At 45.7% G+C, this 21,964-nt stretch overlaps 3 protein-coding genes and 1 pseudogene across 3 annotated transcripts in view; 2 read left to right on the top strand and 2 right to left on the bottom strand.

Annotated features, from left to right (window-relative positions):
• Positions 1-21,964, top strand: part of LOC132383845 (uncharacterized) — a 405,546-nt gene that overhangs the window by 124,095 nt on the left and 259,487 nt on the right. The gene's annotated exons all lie outside the window — the stretch shown is intronic.
• LOC132383850 (uncharacterized) overlaps positions 935-21,964 on the top strand; it is an 81,970-nt pseudogene continuing 60,940 nt past the window's right edge.
• On the bottom strand, positions 2,942-3,559 carry LOC132383860 (histone H1-like). Its single transcript, XM_059955059.1, has one exon. It carries the CDS (start codon positions 3,557-3,559, stop codon positions 2,942-2,944), a length of 618 nt encoding a protein of 205 aa, XP_059811042.1.
• Positions 16,739-17,674, bottom strand: LOC132383876 (late histone H2A.L3-like). Its single transcript, XM_059955074.1, has one exon. The coding sequence runs from the start codon at positions 17,646-17,648 to the stop codon at positions 17,265-17,267; it is 384 nt and encodes a 127-aa protein (XP_059811057.1). The 5' UTR covers positions 17,649-17,674; the 3' UTR covers positions 16,739-17,264.

A 21,964-nucleotide genomic window follows, 5' to 3' on the forward strand; every position in this document is an offset into this window, starting at 1 on the left:
GTTCAGATGGAAATGGTCTTGTTTGTCCCGGTCTCCCACCTTCCTGGAAGGGAGCATGAATCTGAAAACCTCCCTCCTACATCAGTTCCTCAGCAACATATTAAACTGCACGGGCATATCATTTTCTCACCACACCAGCACAAGGTTTGACCCACAATTCCGTAATTACAATGCTGGAAGTCCTGATTTTTAACCTAGTTCCTGAAAATCACTTTGTTGGACCTTGCTCATTTAAACCCTTTGGTGTAGCACGGAGAAAGTTCACCGTAAAACATATTGGCTCCCCTCCTCCTTGGACCTTTCCCTCGGGACCGCAATGATTCTGGTACGTGAATCCCCCACCCATCTCGCACCAGCTCCTCAGCCACCACCTTACCTGGGCTTTAGAATACATCAGAAGCACGGTATATATATCCTTGTGTCTGCCTATGTATCCTGTTCCTTTATGTGACCGGACTTTCATTTCCCTCGCGACCCAGAGGAATAGTCGTTCTAATGAATTAACCCTCTCATCACTGGAAGTGACTGCACCCTCGCCCACCAACTGCCGTGTGTGAGGGCGCTCGCCCTGGTCAAGGGGCCGGCGAGGGACAGACCAAGGTTCTCGGGTATTTGCGAAATGGAAAAGCACTTCCTATAATTTAAAGCAGGCGAATCAGCAAATTTCCAGAATTTGTACAGAATCTGTACGTGGTGTGTGAGGGAGTTTTTTTTTCCGCTGAAGTGCTTTGTGTCGGATAATGGCGGCCGTAATAAAGTGAAGGCGGAGCTGGACGATGAGAGGCCGCTCTCGGCTCTGTCCGTCACTCTGACTCTGTCTCCTCCCCTCCCCGCCTCTGTCTCTCTGCGCGTTTCTCGGGCAGGTCGGGGCGCTGTGTATAAAAGGAGACATCAGCAGACTGTCACTGAGCAACTACCTGAGTGAAGCAGCATCATGTCTGGTAGAGGGAAAGGAGGCAAAGGACTGGGCAAAGGCGGAGCGAAGCGGCACCGTAAAGTGCTCCGTGATAACATCCAGGGCATCACCAAACCAGCCATCCGGCGTCTGGCTCGCCGTGGCGGCGTCAAGCGGATCTCGGGTCTGATCTACGAGGAGACCCGCGGGGTGCTGAAGGTTTTCCTGGAGAATGTGATCCGGGATGCGGTTACCTACACTGAACACGCCAAGCGCAAGACGGTCACTGCCATGGATGTGGTGTACGCTCTGAAACGCCAGGGCCGCACTCTCTATGGCTTCGGCGGCTGAAAAACTCCCACTTCCTCCCGAGCACAAAACAAAGGCTCTTCTAAGAGCCACCCACCGCCTCACAGACGGAGCTGTGTCCACAACCTTTTAATTCTTTATCGATCCAACTGTATTCATCTGTTGACATTTGAAATCGATTAATCTTCCGCTTGAAATTTAGCCGCGATTCTACCTTTACAGACGGTGATTACCGTAAATGCTGAATGCATTTATATTGATCTTAATCTTCCCGTCCGTCTGAGTCAGAAATCAGTTCCCTCGTTTAGAGGAACAATTCCGTAATTTTGCATTCAAATCTTAACTAAGGGATTTAGATGTTAAATGAAACTGAAAATGTATGATCCGTGATAGAATTAATTGTAATTAATAAAAATTTATCAAGCACCATTGCTGGGTGCGCTGAAATTGACGGGCGATTCGAAATTTATCGGGCGCCAATTACAGTAAATTCTGATTGGATGAAGTCCGACCGCCAGTTAACAGTTTCCCATTTTGTCCTAAATTGTTATTCGCCGCCAGCCTGCTTGAAATTAATAAACCAATCGCAGCAAGCGGTTCCTTTAATAGACAGTCGGTGTTCAGCCAGTCATAAGCGGTGGGACGGCCCTCCCCCAGCGGTATAAAAGCCTGTGCTGGAGCCCGTTTCGTCTATCTTGTTCCTGTATTTCAGCCTGTGTTCTCCCTCCCGAAGCAGAATGGCCCGCACCAAGCAGACTGCAAAGCACAAGCAAATCGACTGGCGGAAAAGCTCCTCGCAAACAGTTGGCGACCAAAGCGGCGCGGAAGAGCGCTCCTGCCACCGGCGGAGTGAAGAAGCCTCATCGCTACCGGCCCGGCACCGTGGCTCTGAGGGAGATCCGGCGCTACCAGAAATCCACCGAGCTGCTCATCCGCAAACTTCCCTTCCAGCGCCTGGTCCGGGAGATCGCTCAGGACTTCAAAACCGATCTGCGTTTCCAGAGCTCGGCCGTCATGGCGCTGCAGGAGGCAAGTGAGGCTTACCTGGTCGGACGCTTTGAGGACACTAACCTGTGCGCCATCCACGCCAAGCGAGTCACCATTATGCCCAAGGACTTCCAGTTGGCCCGCTGCATCCGCGGGGAGCGCGCCTAAGCCCAGCCTACACTCCGAACACCAGAAAAGGCTCTTTTAAGAGCCACTACCACGGCAAAGGAAAGGGCTGCCAAATACTGTACATGATTGATGTTTTGTGTAAATAAACTAGTTTTGTAGCTGGGACCTGAATGAAGGTCAGTCGGCAATGCTACCGGGTAGTTTATCATATATCCTCTCGCTGCAGTCCATCCCCAGTGACGGATCCCTCTCTCAACACGCCCCCTCCCCTCTCGCATAGGTGTCAGGAGTTCCCAATCAACTCAGCTGAATCTCCGCAGGTGTCTATGTCTCAGTCACTCTCTCCCAGATCGGAGAAGGAATTGGGCCTGAAACTGCCCACATCCCATATCTCTCAATCTCAGCTCGGGCATCCGTGTCTCATTTCAGACACTGAGACGGCACGGCCGCACCATATGTCAGGTACCGTCAATCTCCGGTTCTATGTGAGAAGTTCCCCCGGAAAGCTCAGTCAGACCCGGGACGGGAATCACAACACTTTGAATCAGATCTTTTCTGAGATGTGGGTGGCTCTGAGAAGAGCCGTTGGGTTCAGATACACACAAATAGTGGATTCTCAATTCACTTTTTGACTGCTGTCTTCTTGGGTTTCGCGGATTTCGACTTCGGCTTCTTGGCCGCCTTCGTCTTCGGGGCTGCGGCTTTCTTGGGGCTCTTGGGTTTCGGCGCCGCTTTCTTAGCCGCGGGTTTCTTAGCTGCCGCTTTCTTAGCCGCGGGTTTCTTAGCTGCCGCTTTCTTCGCCGCTGGTTTCTTAGCTCCCACTTTTTTAGCCGCTGGTTTCTTGGCGCCAAGCTTCTTGCTGGGAGATTTCTTTGCCGATGGTTTCTTCGCTTTCTTCACCACCTTCACGGCACTTTTCCCTTTACCGGATTTAAAGGATCCCGAAAGACCAGAACCCTTCATCTGAACCAAAGAGCCGCTTTCCACTTTCCTCTTGATGCTCATCTTGATCTGGGGGCGACGTTTCGCCACATCGACACCGCTGTCGGCCAGAGCCTTCATGATGGCCGCACCGGACATACCCTTCCTATCGTGACAACCCGCCACGATCTTATCGATCTGTTCGCCCAGCGAGGGACCGGTTGGTTTACTCCGGACAGCCGCCTTCTTCTTGGGAGTCTTCTTTGCGGCGGCGGGTGCGGCTGGAGGAGCCGTTTCGGCGGGTGCTGTCTCGGTCATGTCGGCGACTCTGATAAATCCTTCTCACAATCAGAACTGAATGAGAAATGAAGCGAAAGGCGGCGGCACAGAGCAATTTAAAGGCAGCGTGCGGACGGGGCGGAGACATCCTGCTTTCAGCTCCAGGCAGCTTCATTTTTCTGTGCTTCTCTCTCCTCAAAAACTCGCTGATTCCAATTCAAATCGGACGCTGAGGAGACTCGGACTAGTCCCTGTCTGTCACTGAGGCCAGAATGTTCGCTGGAAAGAAAGTTTAATCGGGATTAAAGGTAGCGCTTTCTATTACTGCATTGCCCGCGTTCTCTCTCCCGATCGTAGACCTGTTCTCTGTTTTTTGGCTGAATTATTTAAACTAATTAAAACTTTGCGGTTAATTCCCTCTTCGGGACTGAGCCGGGGAGTGGGTGCTTCCGTAACAAAAAACATCTTTTCTCTTTCTACGGGAGGCGCTGAGAAATCCTACGATGTATTCGGACTCACAAACACAGGGACACTGTTCTAAGCCGCCCGCTCCTTTAACTCACTCTCGCTGACACAGTACACACTCAATGCTGGCGGAAATCAGCAAATCAGGCAGCATCAATTGTGGGAATAAACAGCCGACATTTCGGGCTGAGACCCTTCATCAAGACTCTGGTGGGAGATGCTGCCTGACTTGCTGGGTTCCCCCAGCATTTTGTCCCGTTGTTCGCGACTCCCAGAATCTCTAGGCGTTATGCCGATACAATGTTCACATCTGCACCTTCATCGCATTGTACTGCTGTCAAAATAAAAAAGACTTTTTCCTTGTCATGTAACACGGTGATAAATGATTCTGATACCAAAGAATAAAGAACAACGGACATTGTCCGACCAACATCTCTGTGTAACTGAGAATCTCAGATCCCGGAAACATCCTTGGAAGTCTTCTCTACACTCTCCCCAGTTTAACCCCGTTTCCTAAAACGGTGACAAGAGCTGTACACAAAACGATAAGTGTGACCTCCAGTCACTTACACAACTGTAACATAATGTCCCAACTGATATACTCAATCCCCTGACTAATGAAGACCAGCATGTTAAACCCAGTTCTTCACCACCCTGTCTTCCAGTGACACCACTTTCAATGAACTGTGTGTGAGAGATTTACCCCTAAATCTCTCCGGCCCAATACACTCCCTAATGACCGACCGTTCACAGTGTAAGTTCTACACTGGATTGACTTTGCAATGTGCACTGCATCACATTTATCTGTATTGAAATGCATTTGCCACGCTGTGGCCCTCTTCACTAAATGATCAAGATTGCCAGGTTAAATAAGAAATACTGAATAAACTAAACAGTGTAAAAGAGGATCAGGGAGGGATGTGATTCTGAAGGTGAGAATGGGAAACCTGAATCCTGATCCAGTCTTGCCTCTCTTTTACTCTTTAAATGTCTGAAAGAAAGCTTGTATTCTCCTTTATACTATTGGCCAGTTACTTTAATAATTCATCTGTTCTCTCCATATTACTATTTTAGTTACCTTCTGTTCTTTTTAAGTTCCCTAATCCTTTAGCTTCCCACTAACTTTTGTGATATTCTCTGCTCTCTCATGTTATTTTATGCTGCTTTTGTCTTCTATTGTTGGTGATGGTTGCCTCATTTTCCCTTTCAAATATTGTTTCTGCTGAGGGATGAACTGATCCTGCATCTGCCAAATTACTCCTGGAAACTGAAGCTTTTCATATAAAGGTAATCTGGTTAATGCTGGGGATGTCAATATGCCCGACTGCTGTAAGCCTGTTCCCATTACACCTCTGTGTGATTTACCAACATGTCTGCTCCACAATATCTCAGCCTATTGGGAGGCGAGCAGTGTAATCCCATCAAATTCACCATTCATCATTTTATTTGAATCCTTTACTTAGAAAATCTCATCAAATCCGTCACATTACTGCAGTGTTGGTCTCCTTTATCAAACACGCAGCATCCCCCCACCAGTCAGGTAGCCTTTAAATGTTTCCCCTGCACCTTAAACAATTGTCCTGTAAATTTATACTTCCCTACCCTGACACAAACAGTAATCGCGTACTGATTTTGTAAAGCTTTGGATGGTCACTGGTCAGCTCCTTAATCTCTCAGTTGAGAAAGAGAGTCCCAGTCTGTCCAAACTTCTGCAAATAATTCAAATCCTCCAGTGTCAGTAACACCCTCCTCAAACCTCTCTCCACACTTTCCAGCTTCATGACATCCTTCCTGTAGCTGGGTGACTAGAACTGTGCACATTACAGTGCAATCTCACTTCGACGATTACAGTTGTCATATGACATCCCAAATCCTGTAACTCATTTCCCTGACCAATGAAGACAAATAGGCCAAACATCATCTTCACCATCCTGACTACCTGTGTTGTCACTTTCAGTGAATGATGTTTCTGTATTCCATGGACACTCTGCCTGCAATACTCTCCAAGGAACAGAATTTACTGTGCAGGTCCTTCCCTGGTTGGACTTCTCAAAATGCAAGAGTTCATACTTGTCCACATCAACATCCATCTGCCATTCTTTGGCCAACTTCCCCAGTTCGTCCCCATCCCATTCGGGATCCCACTCTACCAACAGCATCGCTGTCATCTGCAAACTCACTAATCACGTTCACAACAATGTCAGAGAAAGTGTTCACATCGATGACAAATGACAGTACCAGAACCGATCCCTGTGAACGTCACTGGTCAGAGGCCTCCAACCTTAATGATAAGCTGACACAACCACCCTCTGTCACCTTCTATCAACCCAATTTTGTGACGCTGATATTAGGCAGTATCTTGTCTGGCATCCTTTCTGCTCCAAATGAGTAATACAGAAGAAGTAAGGAATAAAGAAAAACTTATCTTTCTTGCCTACACCTCTCAGATGTGCCAAAGCCTCATCTCCCCACTCCAATTTTGGCCCACTCATACAATGACTGCTCTCTTTAAATCTAACTTCTTTTTATTGGATCTTGATAAGTGCCTAAATATGCACAAGCAAACGATTCCCTTGGAACTATGACATGCAAAATATGCCAACTGCCCATGTTCACTTCATTTAAACTCCCTCTCTGTCTACATAATCATATGACTGTTTGTGACTGTGGTGCACAAAATTGTGAACTGCAGGAAACCAAAGAACATGCCTGCACTGTTCGACAAGACCAGACATGATAAAACAAACAAAACACTGCATAACAAACACTAGAATCCCCTAACTGAGAGGAGTGGAGACGCTGGATGACCATAAAGATTTAAAGAGAAGCAAGATAAATTTTTATAAAATCAGGGAAGTGGGATCAACATACAAGAAGAGGCTGATGACAGATCAGCCTTTATATGGAATTGTGGGTGAGGGACTAAGAGAGAACACACTGGAGGGTTTATCCAGTGTGAATAGAGCTCAGGATAAGAGAGGTGCATTCACCAATGGAGCTGTGCTACTGGCCTCCCAAATGCCAGCAGAAGGTAAAGAAACTGAAATGTAGCAGGACATGAAAGATGTAAAAGCAACAGGGTCGTTGCAGTGGGTGACTAATTTCCCCAGTGTTGACTGGGACTCCCTTAGACTCAGGGGCTTAGATATCATTGCGTATGTTAGAAGAATACTGGGATGTTTCTTAACATAGAAGTGGGTAGTCTAACCAGGGAAGTGGGTTTGAGAAGACATTGTATTGGAAAATGAGCCTGTCAACAGATAGAAATTTCATTCTGAGAGCAGTAAGTAAGCACAGGACTCGTCATAGAGGTAATGTGGTTAATCGGTATATAACTAAGGGAAACTGTGTTGGACAGGAACTGAGGTGAGGGGAATGGGTGCAGCTGTGATTTGTCCATCCACATTTGACATGTGACTAGTGGTTAAAGGTCAGAATTCAGACTGTTTCTATATGGAAGAAAGACAAGGTTGGTAAAGTCTGGCACAGGGGTAGGAGATGTTATGAATTCAATCTGATAGAAAATGAAAGATAAGGAATGTTTCAGATGTATAAATTGGAGAATATGAATATGAATATGCAATATGAAGCAAGCAAGAGAGAAGTTAAACAGAGAATCAGACTTGTCAAATGGGGACAGGAAATAACTTTGGGGAGAAGGGGCACTATGGAGAGGGTAGGACAACACAAGGACAAAGGAGAGAGTTTACTTCTGAAGTGGGTGAGGGACTAAACCAGTACTTCATATCAGTATTCATCAATGTGGTCCTGGAGGATAGTGTGATCAGAGAAGGGAATGCTGAAATTCCAAGGCATGTTGTTCCTCCGGCAACAGAGTCAACCCAGGAAATTATGAACTGGTGATACCTGGATCAATGCCAGGGGAATTGTTCGAGAATATTATTAGACATAGCATCTCTCATAAAAGTTAGGACTAGAATAGGAGAAGATCAGGATTTGGAAGGAAAATTGAGCAAAATCCCCTGAGATTCTCTCGGTGCATTCAGAGGAAAAGGGAATTTGGACAGAATTGTTCAGCTTGGAGATGAGGATGGCCATCTGTGTGTGGAACTGAAGGAAATGGGAGAGGCTTTCCATGAATATTTCTGACAGTTATTTCACCATTGAGAAAATTATGGAAAGTGATGGAGTTACGGAAATGGCATGAATCAGATGTGATATCTTCGACCACATTCAAGTTAGCAGGGATCTATATTGGAGGCCATAAGATGCTTTAAGGTTGTTAAACCTACCGGGCCTTTCAGGTACATTCTTGTATTTTGTGAGAAGTTAGAGAATACACTGTAGAGGCCACGGGAGAGATTGTTGCTTCACCACAGGCATCAGTTGAGGTTAGACATGATTGGAGAGTGACTAACGTGGAATTTGCAGTTTTGAGGCCAAGTCTGTGGATGAATCAAAAATAGATAGAGAGCCAGGCAGTGTTATGGATGCAGGGAGTCTGCAGTAGCACTTGGACAGATTTAGAGAATGGACAGAGAAGTTCCAGACAATATACAGTGTAAGGAAGTGTGTGGTCATGAACACTGGGAGGAGGAATAAAGGCATAGACTCCATCTAATCAGGGAAAGAACAGAAATCAGATATGTAAAGGGACTTTGCGGCTCCTAATGCAGGATTCCCTAAAGGTTAATGTGCACATTTAGATGCTAGTAAGGAAGGCAAATGCAATATCTGCATTCATTCCAAGAGAACTAGAATATAAAAGCAAGCATCTAATGCTGAAGCTTTAGCCAGAACTTATTTGGAGTATCATGAGCAGGTTTGGGTCACTTTTCTAAGAAAGGCCGTGCTGACATTGCAGAGTTTGCAGGGGAAATTCACGAGAATGATCCCAAGTCTGAAACAGTTAGGATATAAAGATCATTTGATGATCTGGGCCTGTAGTCACTGGAGTCTAGAAGAATGAGGGAGCATCATATAGAAACATATTGAATGTTGAAAGGCATAGGTAGCGTTGATATGAGATGATGTTTCCAATAATAGAAGAGTCTAGAACCAGACTACACCCTCAATACAAAGATGCCCTTCTAGAATAGAGATGAGTAATTTCTGTATTCAGAAGGTGATCTTTCGATACATTTCATTGGCACAGGCGGCCATGAAGGCAGTCAGTAGGTCTATTTAAAACAGAGGTTAGGATGATTTAATTATTATTAAGGGCATCAAAGTTTAATGGGAAAAGGGCAGAGAATGGTGTTGGGATGGATAATAAATCAGGCATGATGGAATGATGGAACAGACTGGATGAGCCAAAAGACCCAATCCTGCTCCAATAACTTAAGGTCTTTTGTTTTAATGCAGTGCCAGGAAACTAGTCAGGAAACTACTGGCCCATCAGTCTGATATCAGTGTTGGGTAATTTATTGGAGGAGGTTTTGAGAAACAGGATCTACCAACATTTGGTCTGATTCAAGACAGACAGCACAGTTGTGTGCAAGGGAAATCATGTCGGACAATTATCTTGCAGCTCTTTGAGGAGTTTCACAAGTGCGTAGATGAGGTTAGTTGTGGATGTTGTCTAAATGGACGGGAGACAGGCCTTTGACTCTGGTCTGGGAGGTTAGATCTGAGAGATGGAATCCACGGGAGATAGTTGATTGGTTTCATAATTGCCTCAGTGACAGGAAGCAGAGGCTGACGGTTGAGGGCTGTGCCTCAAACTGGAGGTCTCTGTCTAGTTGTGCGCCTCTAGGTGCTGGGATCTTTTTGTTAGTAATTTATAGAAACAATGTCCATGTGAATGCATAGTTCACTGAAAGTGACATCTCAGTTAGATATGGTGTTTGACCTGCTGGCCTTCTTCAGTCATTGCAGAGATGAGAAGGTTTTTCTTTGATTTGAGAAAATATGCTGTAAATATAAAAGTCTTTGGTGAGGACTGACGGGGGATATTGTGTATAGTGTTGGTAGGAAACTGTTCTTAAACTAGAGAGAGTGCGGGGAGAAAGAAAAATAGCAGATATTTGCTTTGTCCTGGGGAGTCTGAGTTACAAGGAAAGGTTGTATAGACTAGTATTTTATTCCCTGGAGCAGAGCAGATTCAGAGATGATCCTAGTAGAGGTCTGTAGATTATGAGGAGCATAGACAGGGTAAAAGCACGTAGTCTTTTTCACAGGAAATGGCTGATAAAAACAAGGCAGGTATTTCAGATCAGACATAATGGGCAGAGGGTGGTGGGTATTTTGAATAAACTGCCAGTGATTGTGGCGGACACATTAGAAACATTTTAAAATCTTGCGATCAGAGCCGGTTGCCACATCACAGGAAGGACAGTTTCAGTTATAAGGCGAGGTTGAACAAGCACAGACCCCCGGGACCAAGGCGCTCCCCCTCCCCCGTCCGCGGGGCCTTGCCACATTCCCGCGCCCGCTGCCTTGGAAACAGGTGCGTCACTGTGACATCACAGCAACGAGGCAGGAGGCTGCGGCCCGAAGGGGGGGGGGGGTGCGTGCTGTCAATCAGAGAAGCCGCCGGTCACCCGCAAATATTGCAAATAAATCACTGAGCCCTTCATGAAAAAGCCCCGTCGGGGGGAAGCCTTTTCTGCACTTCCAACCCAGGATCCTTCTACGTGGAGACTTGGGTCTGTTGCTAAGGCAACGACGTTCCGGAGGCCCTCTGACTCTGCGACATCAGGGCAGCGAAAGGGATGCTCATCACATGATATCTTGGCCGCAGTCCGGGAGGAGGAGCAATGTACTTGTCAATCATAGGAGCAACAGCGGACAGTGACTGCACGGCGAGACATTTCAGTGTTAAATCTATAACTGGGAAAGGGGAAAAGAACTTACTGTAAAGGAAAACAATAAAGATGTACGAAAAAAGAAAGAGAGCGAGATATAAAGCTACAAACAAGAGAGAGTCCGCAGATGCTGGAAATCCAAACTACACACAGAAAATGCTGGAGGAACTCAGCAGGCCAGGCAGACAGACATACTTCATTGATCCCGAGGCAAATTGGGTTTCCTTACAGTCGCAACAACCAAGAATAGTGTAGAAATATAGCAATATAAAACCATAAATAATTAAATAATAATAAGTAAATTATTCCAAGTGGAAATAAGTCGAGGACCAGCCAATTGGCTCAGGGTGTCTGACACTCCGAGGCAGGAGTTGTAAAGTTTGATGGCCACAGGCAGGAATGACTTCCTATGATGCTCAGTGTTGCATCTTGGTGGAATGAGTCTCTGGCTGAACGTACTCCTGTGCCTAACCAGTGCATTATGAAGTGGATGGGAGACTTTGTTCAAGATGGCATGCAACTTGGACAGCATCCTCTTTTCAGACACCACCGTCAGAAAGTCCAGTTGCACCCCCACAACATCACTCGCCATACAAATGAGTTTGTTAACTTTGTTGGTGTCTGCTACCCTCAGCCTGCTGCCCCAGCACACAACAGCAAACATGATTGCACGGGCCACCACAGACTTGTAGAACATCCTCAGCATCATCTGGTAGATGTTAAAGGACCTCGGTCTCCTCAGGAAGTAGAGACAGCTCTGACCCTTCTTGTAGACAACCTCAGTGTTCTTTGACCAGTCCAGTTTATTGTCAATTCATATCCCCAAGTATTTGTAATCCTCCACCATGTCCACACTGACCCCTTGGATGGAAACAGGGGTCACGATGTATGGGTCAGCATGTATGGGAAAGAAAAGCAGGACTGCTGAAGGGTCTTGGCTCGAAATGTCGACTGTACTCTTTTCCCCATAGATGCTACCTGACCTGCTGATTCCTCCAGCAATTTGTGAAATATAAAGCTAGAGAGATTTGACAACTAACACTGAGATATTTAATATGAACAGACTTATTGCTGTGAAGTGAAACTACATCTGTAAACCACAGTGAGTTTTGGGGATGGTGCGGGTGTTAATGGCAGAAAATAAAGAGATAATAGATTAACAAAGAGGTTTTAGGCACCAGGTTGATAACATGTGGGTTCCCACACTGCTGGAGTCCTGTCTGCAGGTCTGGTCGACAAACTGCAGAAAGAATATGATGACTGTAATGAGTGAACTGGGTCTCTGGTCCCCATCCCATGTCAATCGCAGGAAACAGGAACACTGTAGAGCAGGTTTACCAAGATTTTGTCCGGGATGGAGCCTTTTTGTTGTAAAACCATTAAATATAGGAGCAGAGTTAGGCCCTTTGGCCCATTGTGTCTGCTCTTTTACTTCATCATGGCTGATCCATTTCCCTCTCAGCCCCAATATCCTGACCTCCCCTTAACCCACCATGCCCTGACAAATCAAGAATGTATCAACCTCTACCTTAATTATAACCAATGATGGCCTCTGGCAATAAATTCCATGGTTGAGCCACAGTCTGGCTAAACAAATTCCTCCTCATCTCCATTTAGACTCAGAGGCTGTGCCCTCTGTTCCTAGATTCCCCCTCTATCCTCTCCCTATCCACTCTACCGAGTCCTTTCAACGTTCGGTAGGTTTCAATGAAATCCCCTCTCATTCTTATGAATTCCAGTCAGTCTGGCCCTGCACAATCAAATGGTCGTCATATGATAAACCTTCAATCTTGGAATCATTCTCGTGAATCTCCTCTGAACCCTCTCCAATGTCATACACCTTTCTTCGATAAGTGGCCCAGAATTGCTCACAGTACAAATGAACCTTCAGGATCCTCCTCCACTCAAAAGTTCCTTTACATGTCAGATTTTGATGTTTCTCTCCTTTCAGAGCAATTGTCTATTCTTTCAATTTTTCTACCAGTGTCCTTGACCATAAACTTCTCGACATGTTATTCCACCTGCCATATGTTTGCCCATTCTCACAATCTGTCTAAGCCTCTCTGTAGCCTTTCTGCTTCCTGCTACCTATTTTAATATACAAATGGTCAGAAAGCCATCATTTCTGTCATCCAAATCATTGATATATACTGTAACATTAAAAGAAGCGATACCAAAAAATGCCATTAGTCATTGTAGTCAACCAGAAAAGTCTTTCTTTATGCCACTCTTTGCTTCCTGCCAATCAGCCAAGTCTTAATCCATGCTCATATCTTTCCTGTGTCATAGTTTCTTAACTTAAGCTGTCTCATGTGTGGCACCTTGTCAAAGGCCTTCTAAAAATCCAATTGCATAACACACACCCATCCATTGATTCTCTTTGTCTATCCTGCTTATTTCTTCAAGGAATTTCAACACACTCAAGAAGTAGGATATCCCCTAAAGGAAACCATGCTGACTTTGTCCTATTTTATCATGTGTTGCCAAGTAGCCCGAAAATACATCCTTAACAATTGAGTCCATCATCTTCTCAACCACTGACGTCACACTAACTGGCCTCCTTTCTTCTGCCCTCCTCCCTTCTTCAAGAGTAGAATGATGTTTGCAATTTTCCTGTTCTCCGAAACCACGCCAGAATCCAGGGATTATGGAAAGATTATTACTAATCTCATCAGTCACCTCTTTCATAGCATTGGTGTAGAAAATCTGGTCCAGCTGATTTATCTACCTTCAGATATTTCAGTAAAGGCTAATTCACTCATTTCTGCCCCCTGATTCTCCTGAATTTCCAGCAGACTGCTATTGTCTTCTCCAGTGAAGATTGAAGCACAATACTTATTCAGCTTCTTTGCCACTGCCCTGTACCCCATTACTACCTCTTCAGCATCATCTTCGAAAGTACTAATATTTACTTTTGCCTCTCATTTACACTTTGTATATCTGAAGTAACTTTTGGTATCCTCTTTAATATTAATGGCTAGCTTACCTTCTTGTTTGATCTTTTTCCTCTCCTAAACACTTTTATAGATGGTTTCAAAAAGTTTTGTAAATTGTATAACTGAGTGTCAGGGACATCTCAGAGCAGCTGCTGAGCAATGTTCATTCAGCCAGAGGTGGTGGTTCACGTCGGTACCAGTGGACAGGTAGAAAAGGGATGAGAGAATATGTACACAACGCTGGAATAACTCAGCAGGTCAGGCAGCATCTGTGAGAAAAGAGTAGCCAACATTTCGGGCCGAAACCCTTCATCAGGAATGGGGGGAAGAGAGGGCCGAAGCCCAGTAATAGAGATAGGGGAGGGGTTAGGGCCCAGAGGAGCCAGGAGGAAAACCAATCCTAGGAAAGATAAAGGGGGGAGGGGATAAGCAGAAAGGAATGTATAAAGCAGAAAGTAGAGATAAAGGAGCAGGAAGTAGAAAGGGGAGAGAGGCAGAGAGCGACCTGGGAGAGGGGGAGGGAATTACCGGAAATTGGAGAATTCAATGTTCATACCACCAGGCTGGAGGCTACCCAGACAGTAGATAAGGTGTTGGTCTTCCAACCTGAGTTGGTCCTCATCATGGTAGTAGCGGAGGCCATGTATGGACATATCTAGATGTGAATGAGAGGCAGAGTTGAAGTGGGTGGCAATCGGGAGGTCCTGTCTATTGTGACGGGTGGAGCGGAGCTGTTCGACGAAGCAGTTCCCCAATCTGCGTTGGGTCTCGCCGGTGTAGACGAGGCTGCACCGGGAGCACCGGATGCAATAGACAACTCCAGCAGACTCGCAGGTGAAGTGTTTCCTCACCTGAAGGACTATCTGGGGCCCTGAAAAGGGATGAGATCCTACAGTGAATATAGAGAGTCAGGGAACAAGTTGACGGGCAGGACCTGAAAGGTTGTAATCACCCAGTTACTCCCCATGCTGTGTGGTAGTGGTGTTAGGGACAGAAAGTTAGAGCAGATGAATGTGTGGCTGAGGTGCTGGTCCAGGGACAGGGTTTCAGGATTCCAGAACATTGGAACCTCTTCTGGTGCAGAGGTGACATTTACAAGAGGGATGGTTTGCACCTTCACTGGAGGGGGGTCTGTATCATGAGGTTTTTTGCTGCTCCCTGAGAGGGTTGAAATTAGATTGACGGGGATGTGAACCATAACACCAGTCACTGAATGGAGAGATTGAAGCTAAATTTAATGCTTAGCACTGTAAGGATTGATTTTGAGACAAATACACATCTGACATGAGTTTGTTTAAAGATCAGCTGCACAGTGTTTCAGGGCCAGTTTGTTCCAGTAAGAGGGAGGGTCAAGGATGACAAGGTTCAGGAACCATGGATGATGAGAGAGGAAGCACATTTTGTCAGTGAAGAGTGAGAAGCATATGTAAGGCTTAGGAAGCTGGAATCAACCAGGGTGTTTGAGGACTATATTTAGAAAACAGAAGGGAACTCAAGAACATTTAGAGAGCTAGAAACAACGAAGAAAAATCTCTGGTGAGTAGAATTAATGATAATCCCATTGCATTCTGACATTCATTCTGCTGAAAAGGATACCCAGGGGTGCACTTTGGGAGATCCAACATTAAGGGTGGTTAGACAGTTAATGGTAGGAACATGAATAGTATTGGGAAAGAGAAGGATGTTGAGATTGACTGTGAGCACAGGTTGACATCGAGGAAAAGTCGGTGTATGGCATGTTTGCCTTCATCAGACAAGACATTGAGTTCAAACACCAGGATATAATGTTACAGGTTTACAAAATGCTGGCTAGGCCACAGTGAGAGTACAGTGTACTGAACACTGTATGTGGAAGCATGTGGAGATTCAGGAGCAGGGGCAGAGGGGGTTTACCAGGATGTCTGGAGGAGGTGTGTGGTGAGGAGAGGGTGGACATGCTGGAACCTTTTCATCTGATGGTATTGGCTCAGAAGAAATTTTATAGAAGATTATAAAAATTTGCTTGTCATAGTTAGTGTAGACAGCCAGTAATATTTTTCACAGGAGTGAAATGTCTTCTACTAGAAGGCATGTGTTTAAGGTCAGAGGAAGAAAGTGAAGGAAGGAGAGAAATGGGGACGGAATGCACTGTCAGGGGTGGTGGCAGAGGCAGAGAGCACAGGGGAATGAATGCTCTCATGGATTGTATTATAGGACATCAAACAGTCAGCAGGAATAGAGGACTCAATAGGGTTGTAATAGAGGGACATTACAAATTACATCATGTTGACTGGGACGGCTGGAGTGCTGGTGAGTGACTGTGGAGCTGGTGCAGGGAAAGTGTTTCAGGATTCTGGATCATTGGAACCTCTTCTGCTCCAGAGGTGACATTTACAAGGACAGTCTAATATTTTTCGCAGGGGTGAAATGTCTTCTAGAAGAAAACATGTATTTAAGATCGGAGGAAGAATGTGAAGAAAGCAGTGGTGGGGATTTGGATTGCACTGTCAGGTGTGGTGGCAGAGGCAGAGAGCACAGGGGTATTCAGGGAAGTATTAGACAGACTCAGGAATTTGTAGAGAAGTGACTGGTACTACGGTGCTGAAGAACTGGATCCACCCACCCTGCACAAACCAAAGTCTGATCTCTGACGACCTCACACAGGGAGCCTCTCGGGAGATCTGACCAAACTGACCGTTGCTTTCGCAAACTGTTCATTTATATTCAGAGGCCTTGGAGGACGAGTTTTTTTTTTCAATTGATACCGTCAGTTTCACAGGGTAAATGTGCCTTTGTAGACTCCATAGCCGGACCGCGGAGAGCATTCTGACAGGCTGCATCTCTGTCTGGTATGGAGGGACTACTGCACAGGACGGAAAGAAGCTGCTGATAGTACCCAGGACATCTGTAGGGAGCGGAGTCACATAAACGCAGCGTTCATTAATTTGCAGTATTTCTGTGTTTGCACATTAAAAAAAATCTATTCAATATACATGTGTATTTATGTTTTATTTACTAGTATTTTTCGCTCTCTACTCGATTATGTATTGTATTGAACTGCTGCTGCTAAGTTAACAAATTTCGCGTCACATGCCGGTGATAATAAACTTGATTTTGAAATGAAAGTCGCAAATATTGTTCAGTGAGGCGATGGGAATCGCTCATGAAGCAACGAACAGGCGATGTTCCCGCCTGCTGCAAACCGGAACGGTCCGGGGTAAAACCGTAATGTGGAACCCAGACAACGCGGTTTTAGGTGATCAAAAGCGGAGTCGTTCAGAGGTCGGAGATTAAATTCACCCTCCCGGGGCCGACTCCGAAAGTTTATTTCACGACCCTGCGCCTAGTGATCCGCTGACACTCTGCAGGGGGAGAGACCTCCAATCAGCCGGCTGAGGGGAGAAAATGAGTCGGGACTGAAGCGAACCGGTTTCTGTGCAGACTTATATCAGTTGACCTCCCGGAAGAAACATGTCGAGGCTGTGACAGATACAGGATATCAAACGGACGGAGATCACCCGCTGCTCAGCCCTTTCATGGACATTGTGAGTGGCTCTGAAAAGAGCCTTTGGGTAAACAGGTTCAGCTTACGTCACTTCACTTACTGGCAGCGCCGGTTTTCTTGGGCAACAGTACGGCCTGGATGTTGGGTAACACACCGCCCTGAGCGATAGTCACCCCTCCCAGCAGCTTGTTCAGCTCCTCGTCGTTACGGACGGCCAGCTGCAGGTGTCGGGGGATGATGCGGGTCTTCTTATTGTCCCGGGCCGCGTTGCCCGCCAATTCGAGGATTTCGGCCGTCAGATACTCGAGCACAGCAGCCAGATAGACCGGGGCTCCGGCACCCACCCGCTCAGCATAGTTGCCCTTTCTTAGGAGTCTGTGAACCCGGCCGACAGGGAACTGTAGTCCAGCCCGGGACGAGCGAGATTTGGCCTTGGACCGAGCTTTGCCAGCGCCGCCTTTTCCACGTCCAGACATTTCCACAGTCACAACAACTGCTAACTTCAAAACAAAATAAAGGAATGTTCACCCCGCTCCAACTCGCCCTTTTTATACCTTCTTTGAGAATAGAATCTGATGTTTGTGACTGGTGTGATCCTGCTTATTCTCATTGGTGAAGAGAAACGTCCCAATCGAAGAACTGCCAGAATCACCAATCAGCAGTCCGTAAAAGCAGAAGCGCGCATAGTAAACGTCTCATCAAAGTGCACTGAAATTTGGAAAAAGCCCGCCAAAAATCAAACTATTATTAAAATATAATTTGAAATTAAATAATTCCAGACCTGTTTTAAGATTGGGTCTTCGCATTTCCCTCTGTTACTGAAACAGGGCCCATTTAATACAAATGTAGTTGATATTGGAGTGTCTGGGAACTCAATTCTCTGATTCCTTTCAAACCTTTCAAAACTGTGTGCAGTTTTGGTCCCCTAATCTGAGGAAAGACATTCTTGCCATAGAGGGAGTACAAAGAAGGTTCACTAGATTGATTCCTGGGATGGCAGGACTTTCATTTGAAGAAAGACTGGATCGACTGGGCTTATACTCACTGGGATTTAGAAAATTGACGAGGGATCTTATTGAAACGTATACAATTCTAAAGGGATTGGACAGGAAGATGGTTCCCGGTGTTCTGGAAGTACAGAACAAGGGGTCAGAGTTTAAGAATAAAGGGGAAGCCTTTTAGGACCGAGATGAGGAGAAATTTCTTCAAACAGAGAGTGGTGGTTCTGTGCAATTCTCTGCAACAGGAAACAGTTGAGGCTGGTTTATTGGCTATCTTTCAGAGGGAGTTAGATATGGCCCTTGTGGGTAAAGGGATCAGGAGATATGGAGAGAAAGCAGGTACGGGGTTCTGAGTTGGATGATCAGCTATGATCATACTGAATGGCAGTGCAGGCTCGAAGGGCCGAAGGGCCTACTCCTGCACCTATTTTCTATGTTTCCATGAACCGAAAAAAAACTGACCCTCAGCTTCTGCCCACAGTCGGTCACTGTGTGAACGTTATCAGGTTATAGACAAACGGCTCTTCTCAAATTGTGACCAGCGTCTAGTCTGCAATTTTAAAAAGTTGTTCTATGAAATTGTCATGAGGTCTTCCAGGCTTGTGTTAAAATGAGATTCAGGTGTTAGCCAACTGCAACCAATAAACTCCTGAAGCCAGAAATAAAACAACAACGGCAGCAATCCTCCGCTTGGCGTGGATACCGAGTGGGACGGACTGATGTGGAGGGGAGGTAACGATTCCTTTTCACTGCAGTGGGAGTTTATGCCAACCGTGACTTAGCTCTTGTAAAAGTCACCGGACATAATTTATTATCTAAATGGTAGTACAATTCTCTCATTGAAATTGTGAGTGGCTCTTAAAAGAGCCGTTGTGTTTTCGATCATCTCACTGGCGAGCTTTACTTGGAGCTGGTGTACTTGGTCACCGCCTTTGTCCCTTCGGACACGGCGTGCTTGGCCAGCTTCCCGGGCAGCAGCAGGTGCACGGCGGTCTGGATCTCCCGGGAAGTGATGGTTGGCCGCTTGTTGTAATGTGCCAGGCGGGAAGCCTCACCCGCGAAATGCTCGAAGATATCGTTCATGAGCGAGTTCATGATGCTCATGGCCTTGGAGGAGATGCCAGTATCGGGGTGAACCTGCTTTGTCTCTCTCCACTGCCCATTGTCGCTTTGGGTAACACCGTAGACTGGGAACTGGTGCTGATCACTGGGAGTTGCCGCTGTTGGGTAATTCGGCAGCAAGGAAATCGAAAATACAAAATGGACCATAAATTACAGGCGCAGTATTCGGCCATTCAACCTATCGTATCTGGTAGAAAAGCAGATCGAATGAGAAAAACACACACTTGAAAATATGAAACGTTTATGTAATGAAACATGGCAGCAGGAGATCGAAAGTCATCATGAGAGACCCATTTCAGAGTGAGGGTGAAAGTTGTTTATTGTTATATACAACTGGCTTACAGCAGATTCAAAGACTCACAGTATCGGAGACAAAACATTCACAGAATAAAATCATACTCTACAGAATTATAAAGAGGTAACAGAATTACAACAAGAGCCAATTGCATTGTAAAGTGGTGCTACTGAGGTGGTGATGAGGGTTGTCCATGTTTGTTAAACCACAGAATGTCTGTACCCGTCTGTCTCTGGTAAAGTGTGAAAGTGTGGGTTCATTCTGTATCTGTCAGTCTCTGGTACAGTGTGAAAGTGTGGGGTCATTCTGTATCTGTCAGTCTCTGGTACAGTGTGAAAGTGTGGGGTCATTCTGTATCTGTCAGTCTCTGGTACAGTGTGAGAGTGCGGGGTTCATTCTGTATCTGTCAGTCTCTGGTACAGTGTGAAAGTGTGGGGTCATTCTATATCTGTCAGTCTCTGGTACAGTGTGAGAGCTTGGGGTTCATTCTGTATCTGTCAGTCTCTGGTACAGTGTGAGAGTGTGGGGTCATTCTGTATCTGTCAGTCTCTGGTACAGTGTGAGAGTGCAGGGTTCATTCTGTACCTGTCACTGTCTGGTACAGTGTGGCAGTTGGACTTCACACTGTATCTTCCAGTTTCTCATGCAGTGTAAATGTATTAAGTTCTTTCAGATTCAGTCTTACTATTGAACGCTGATTAGATCAAGTTTGCTTCTTAAATAAAATCATACAATGCGATGAGGCCACACTTAACTTGGAAGAACAACATTTTCATCTGGGTAGCTTCCAAACTGATAGCATGAACATCAAATCCTTGAATGTCTAGTAATGCCCCCCTCACTAGTTCCCCTCCCCTTTTTCTTCTCTCACCTTGCCCACCCATCCCCTCCCCCGTGTGCTCTTCCCCCCCTCCTCGTTTCTTTCTTCCATGACCTTCGCTCTCTTTCACCAATCTTCCCAGCTCTTTACTTCATTCCTCCCTTTCAAGATTCACCCATCACCTTGTTTTCTCTCTCCCTTATCCCCAGCTTATAACTCTACTCCTCATCTTTTTTGTCTCCAGTCTTGCCGAATGTTTTTGGACTGAAACATTGACTGTATTTTTTTGTCCTACAGATGCTGCCTGGCCTGCTGAGTTCCTTCAGCACTCAGCGTGTGTTGCTTGGATTTCCAGCAACTGCAGATTTTCTCTTGTTTGTGACACAGTGTTGTATATTGGTATCTCAGGGATGATGTATCTGGTTACATTGAACTACTCTGAATGGACTTTGCAGCAGAGCATACAGAGCAACAAGACCAGACCATCGAATCCAACTCTGGGCTTGTGATAAATATGTAACTTCCCTCGAGTTCTGTGTGTGAGGGTTTGAATGGTGCGTATTGTTACGAAGGATGAACAACTCTGTTGGGCAGAAGGGTGCAAAAGCGCCCATGCCCCCCCCCCCACTTTTGGAGAATCGCAAATCGCTACTATTTGGATGCTGTTATCAAGGAAGTAAGAGAGATAAAGGAAAGCTGCCAGTGCAGTTGTTATTGATAACAGCTCATGAAAGAGAATGAGAGACACAGCTAAGATGGAACGTCTCCTACTGACAAAAGCCATTGATTTACTGCTATTGTCTTGTGGAGAAGGATTGTTTACTTGGTACAGTTCTATTCATTGAAACCCCTCAGGGGGCAACAGAGTGGGCTGGTTTGATGGGTACATCATCCCAACCTGACTGACACCTGAGACCCTGTGAGTGGGGATAAAAGTGAGGTCTGGGGTAACACCCCTCAGACACACCAGGAGAAATGCTAGTGAGCATTAGAACCCCACGAGACAGGGTGGGATATCGGAGACTGAATGAAGGATTGGTAATTTTTAACTCAGAGTGTTTTGTAGCAAGACCGGTGGGGGCTTGTGTGTGTGTCCACCCTTGCCTGGGTGCTGAGTCCACCACGGAAGAACAGTCTAGCTAAAGGATGGAGGGGTCATATGTGAATGGCCACAACAACAACGCATTGACGGATCAAAATGGTAAATGAAGGTTGGCAAGATAATAGCTGTTACTGTTCACACATTTTCTCTCTCTCTCTCTCTCTCTCTCTCTCTCTCTCAACAATTGAAACACTGTGACAAACAACTACCGCAAACTGCATGAACTGAACGGAACTTTATATTTTCATCTGACAATTCATTATCCCCTAGACAACGATAGAGCTTGTTTCACTAGTGATTATTATTATACTCGCACTTTTAAGTTTAGTATTGTTAACGTATATTTGCATTGCTATTATTTTGTATATTTTTGCTAATAAATATTGTTGAAAATAGTATCACCAGACTCGAATGGATACCTGTCTTTGCTGGTAAGACACCCAGTTACAGGG

This window comes from Hypanus sabinus, chromosome 31 (assembly GCF_030144855.1).
Source record: "Hypanus sabinus isolate sHypSab1 chromosome 31, sHypSab1.hap1, whole genome shotgun sequence".
Classification (NCBI taxonomy): domain Eukaryota; kingdom Metazoa; phylum Chordata; class Chondrichthyes; order Myliobatiformes; family Dasyatidae; genus Hypanus; species Hypanus sabinus.

Excerpts from the sequence above, each read along its gene's own strand:
- LOC132383860 (XM_059955059.1), bottom strand. The coding sequence starts at position 3,559 with ATGACCGAGACAGCACCCGCCGAAACGGCTCCTCCAGCCGCACCCGCC.
- LOC132383876 (XM_059955074.1), bottom strand. The coding sequence starts at position 17,648 with ATGTCTGGACGTGGAAAAGGCGGCGCTGGCAAAGCTCGGTCCAAGGCC.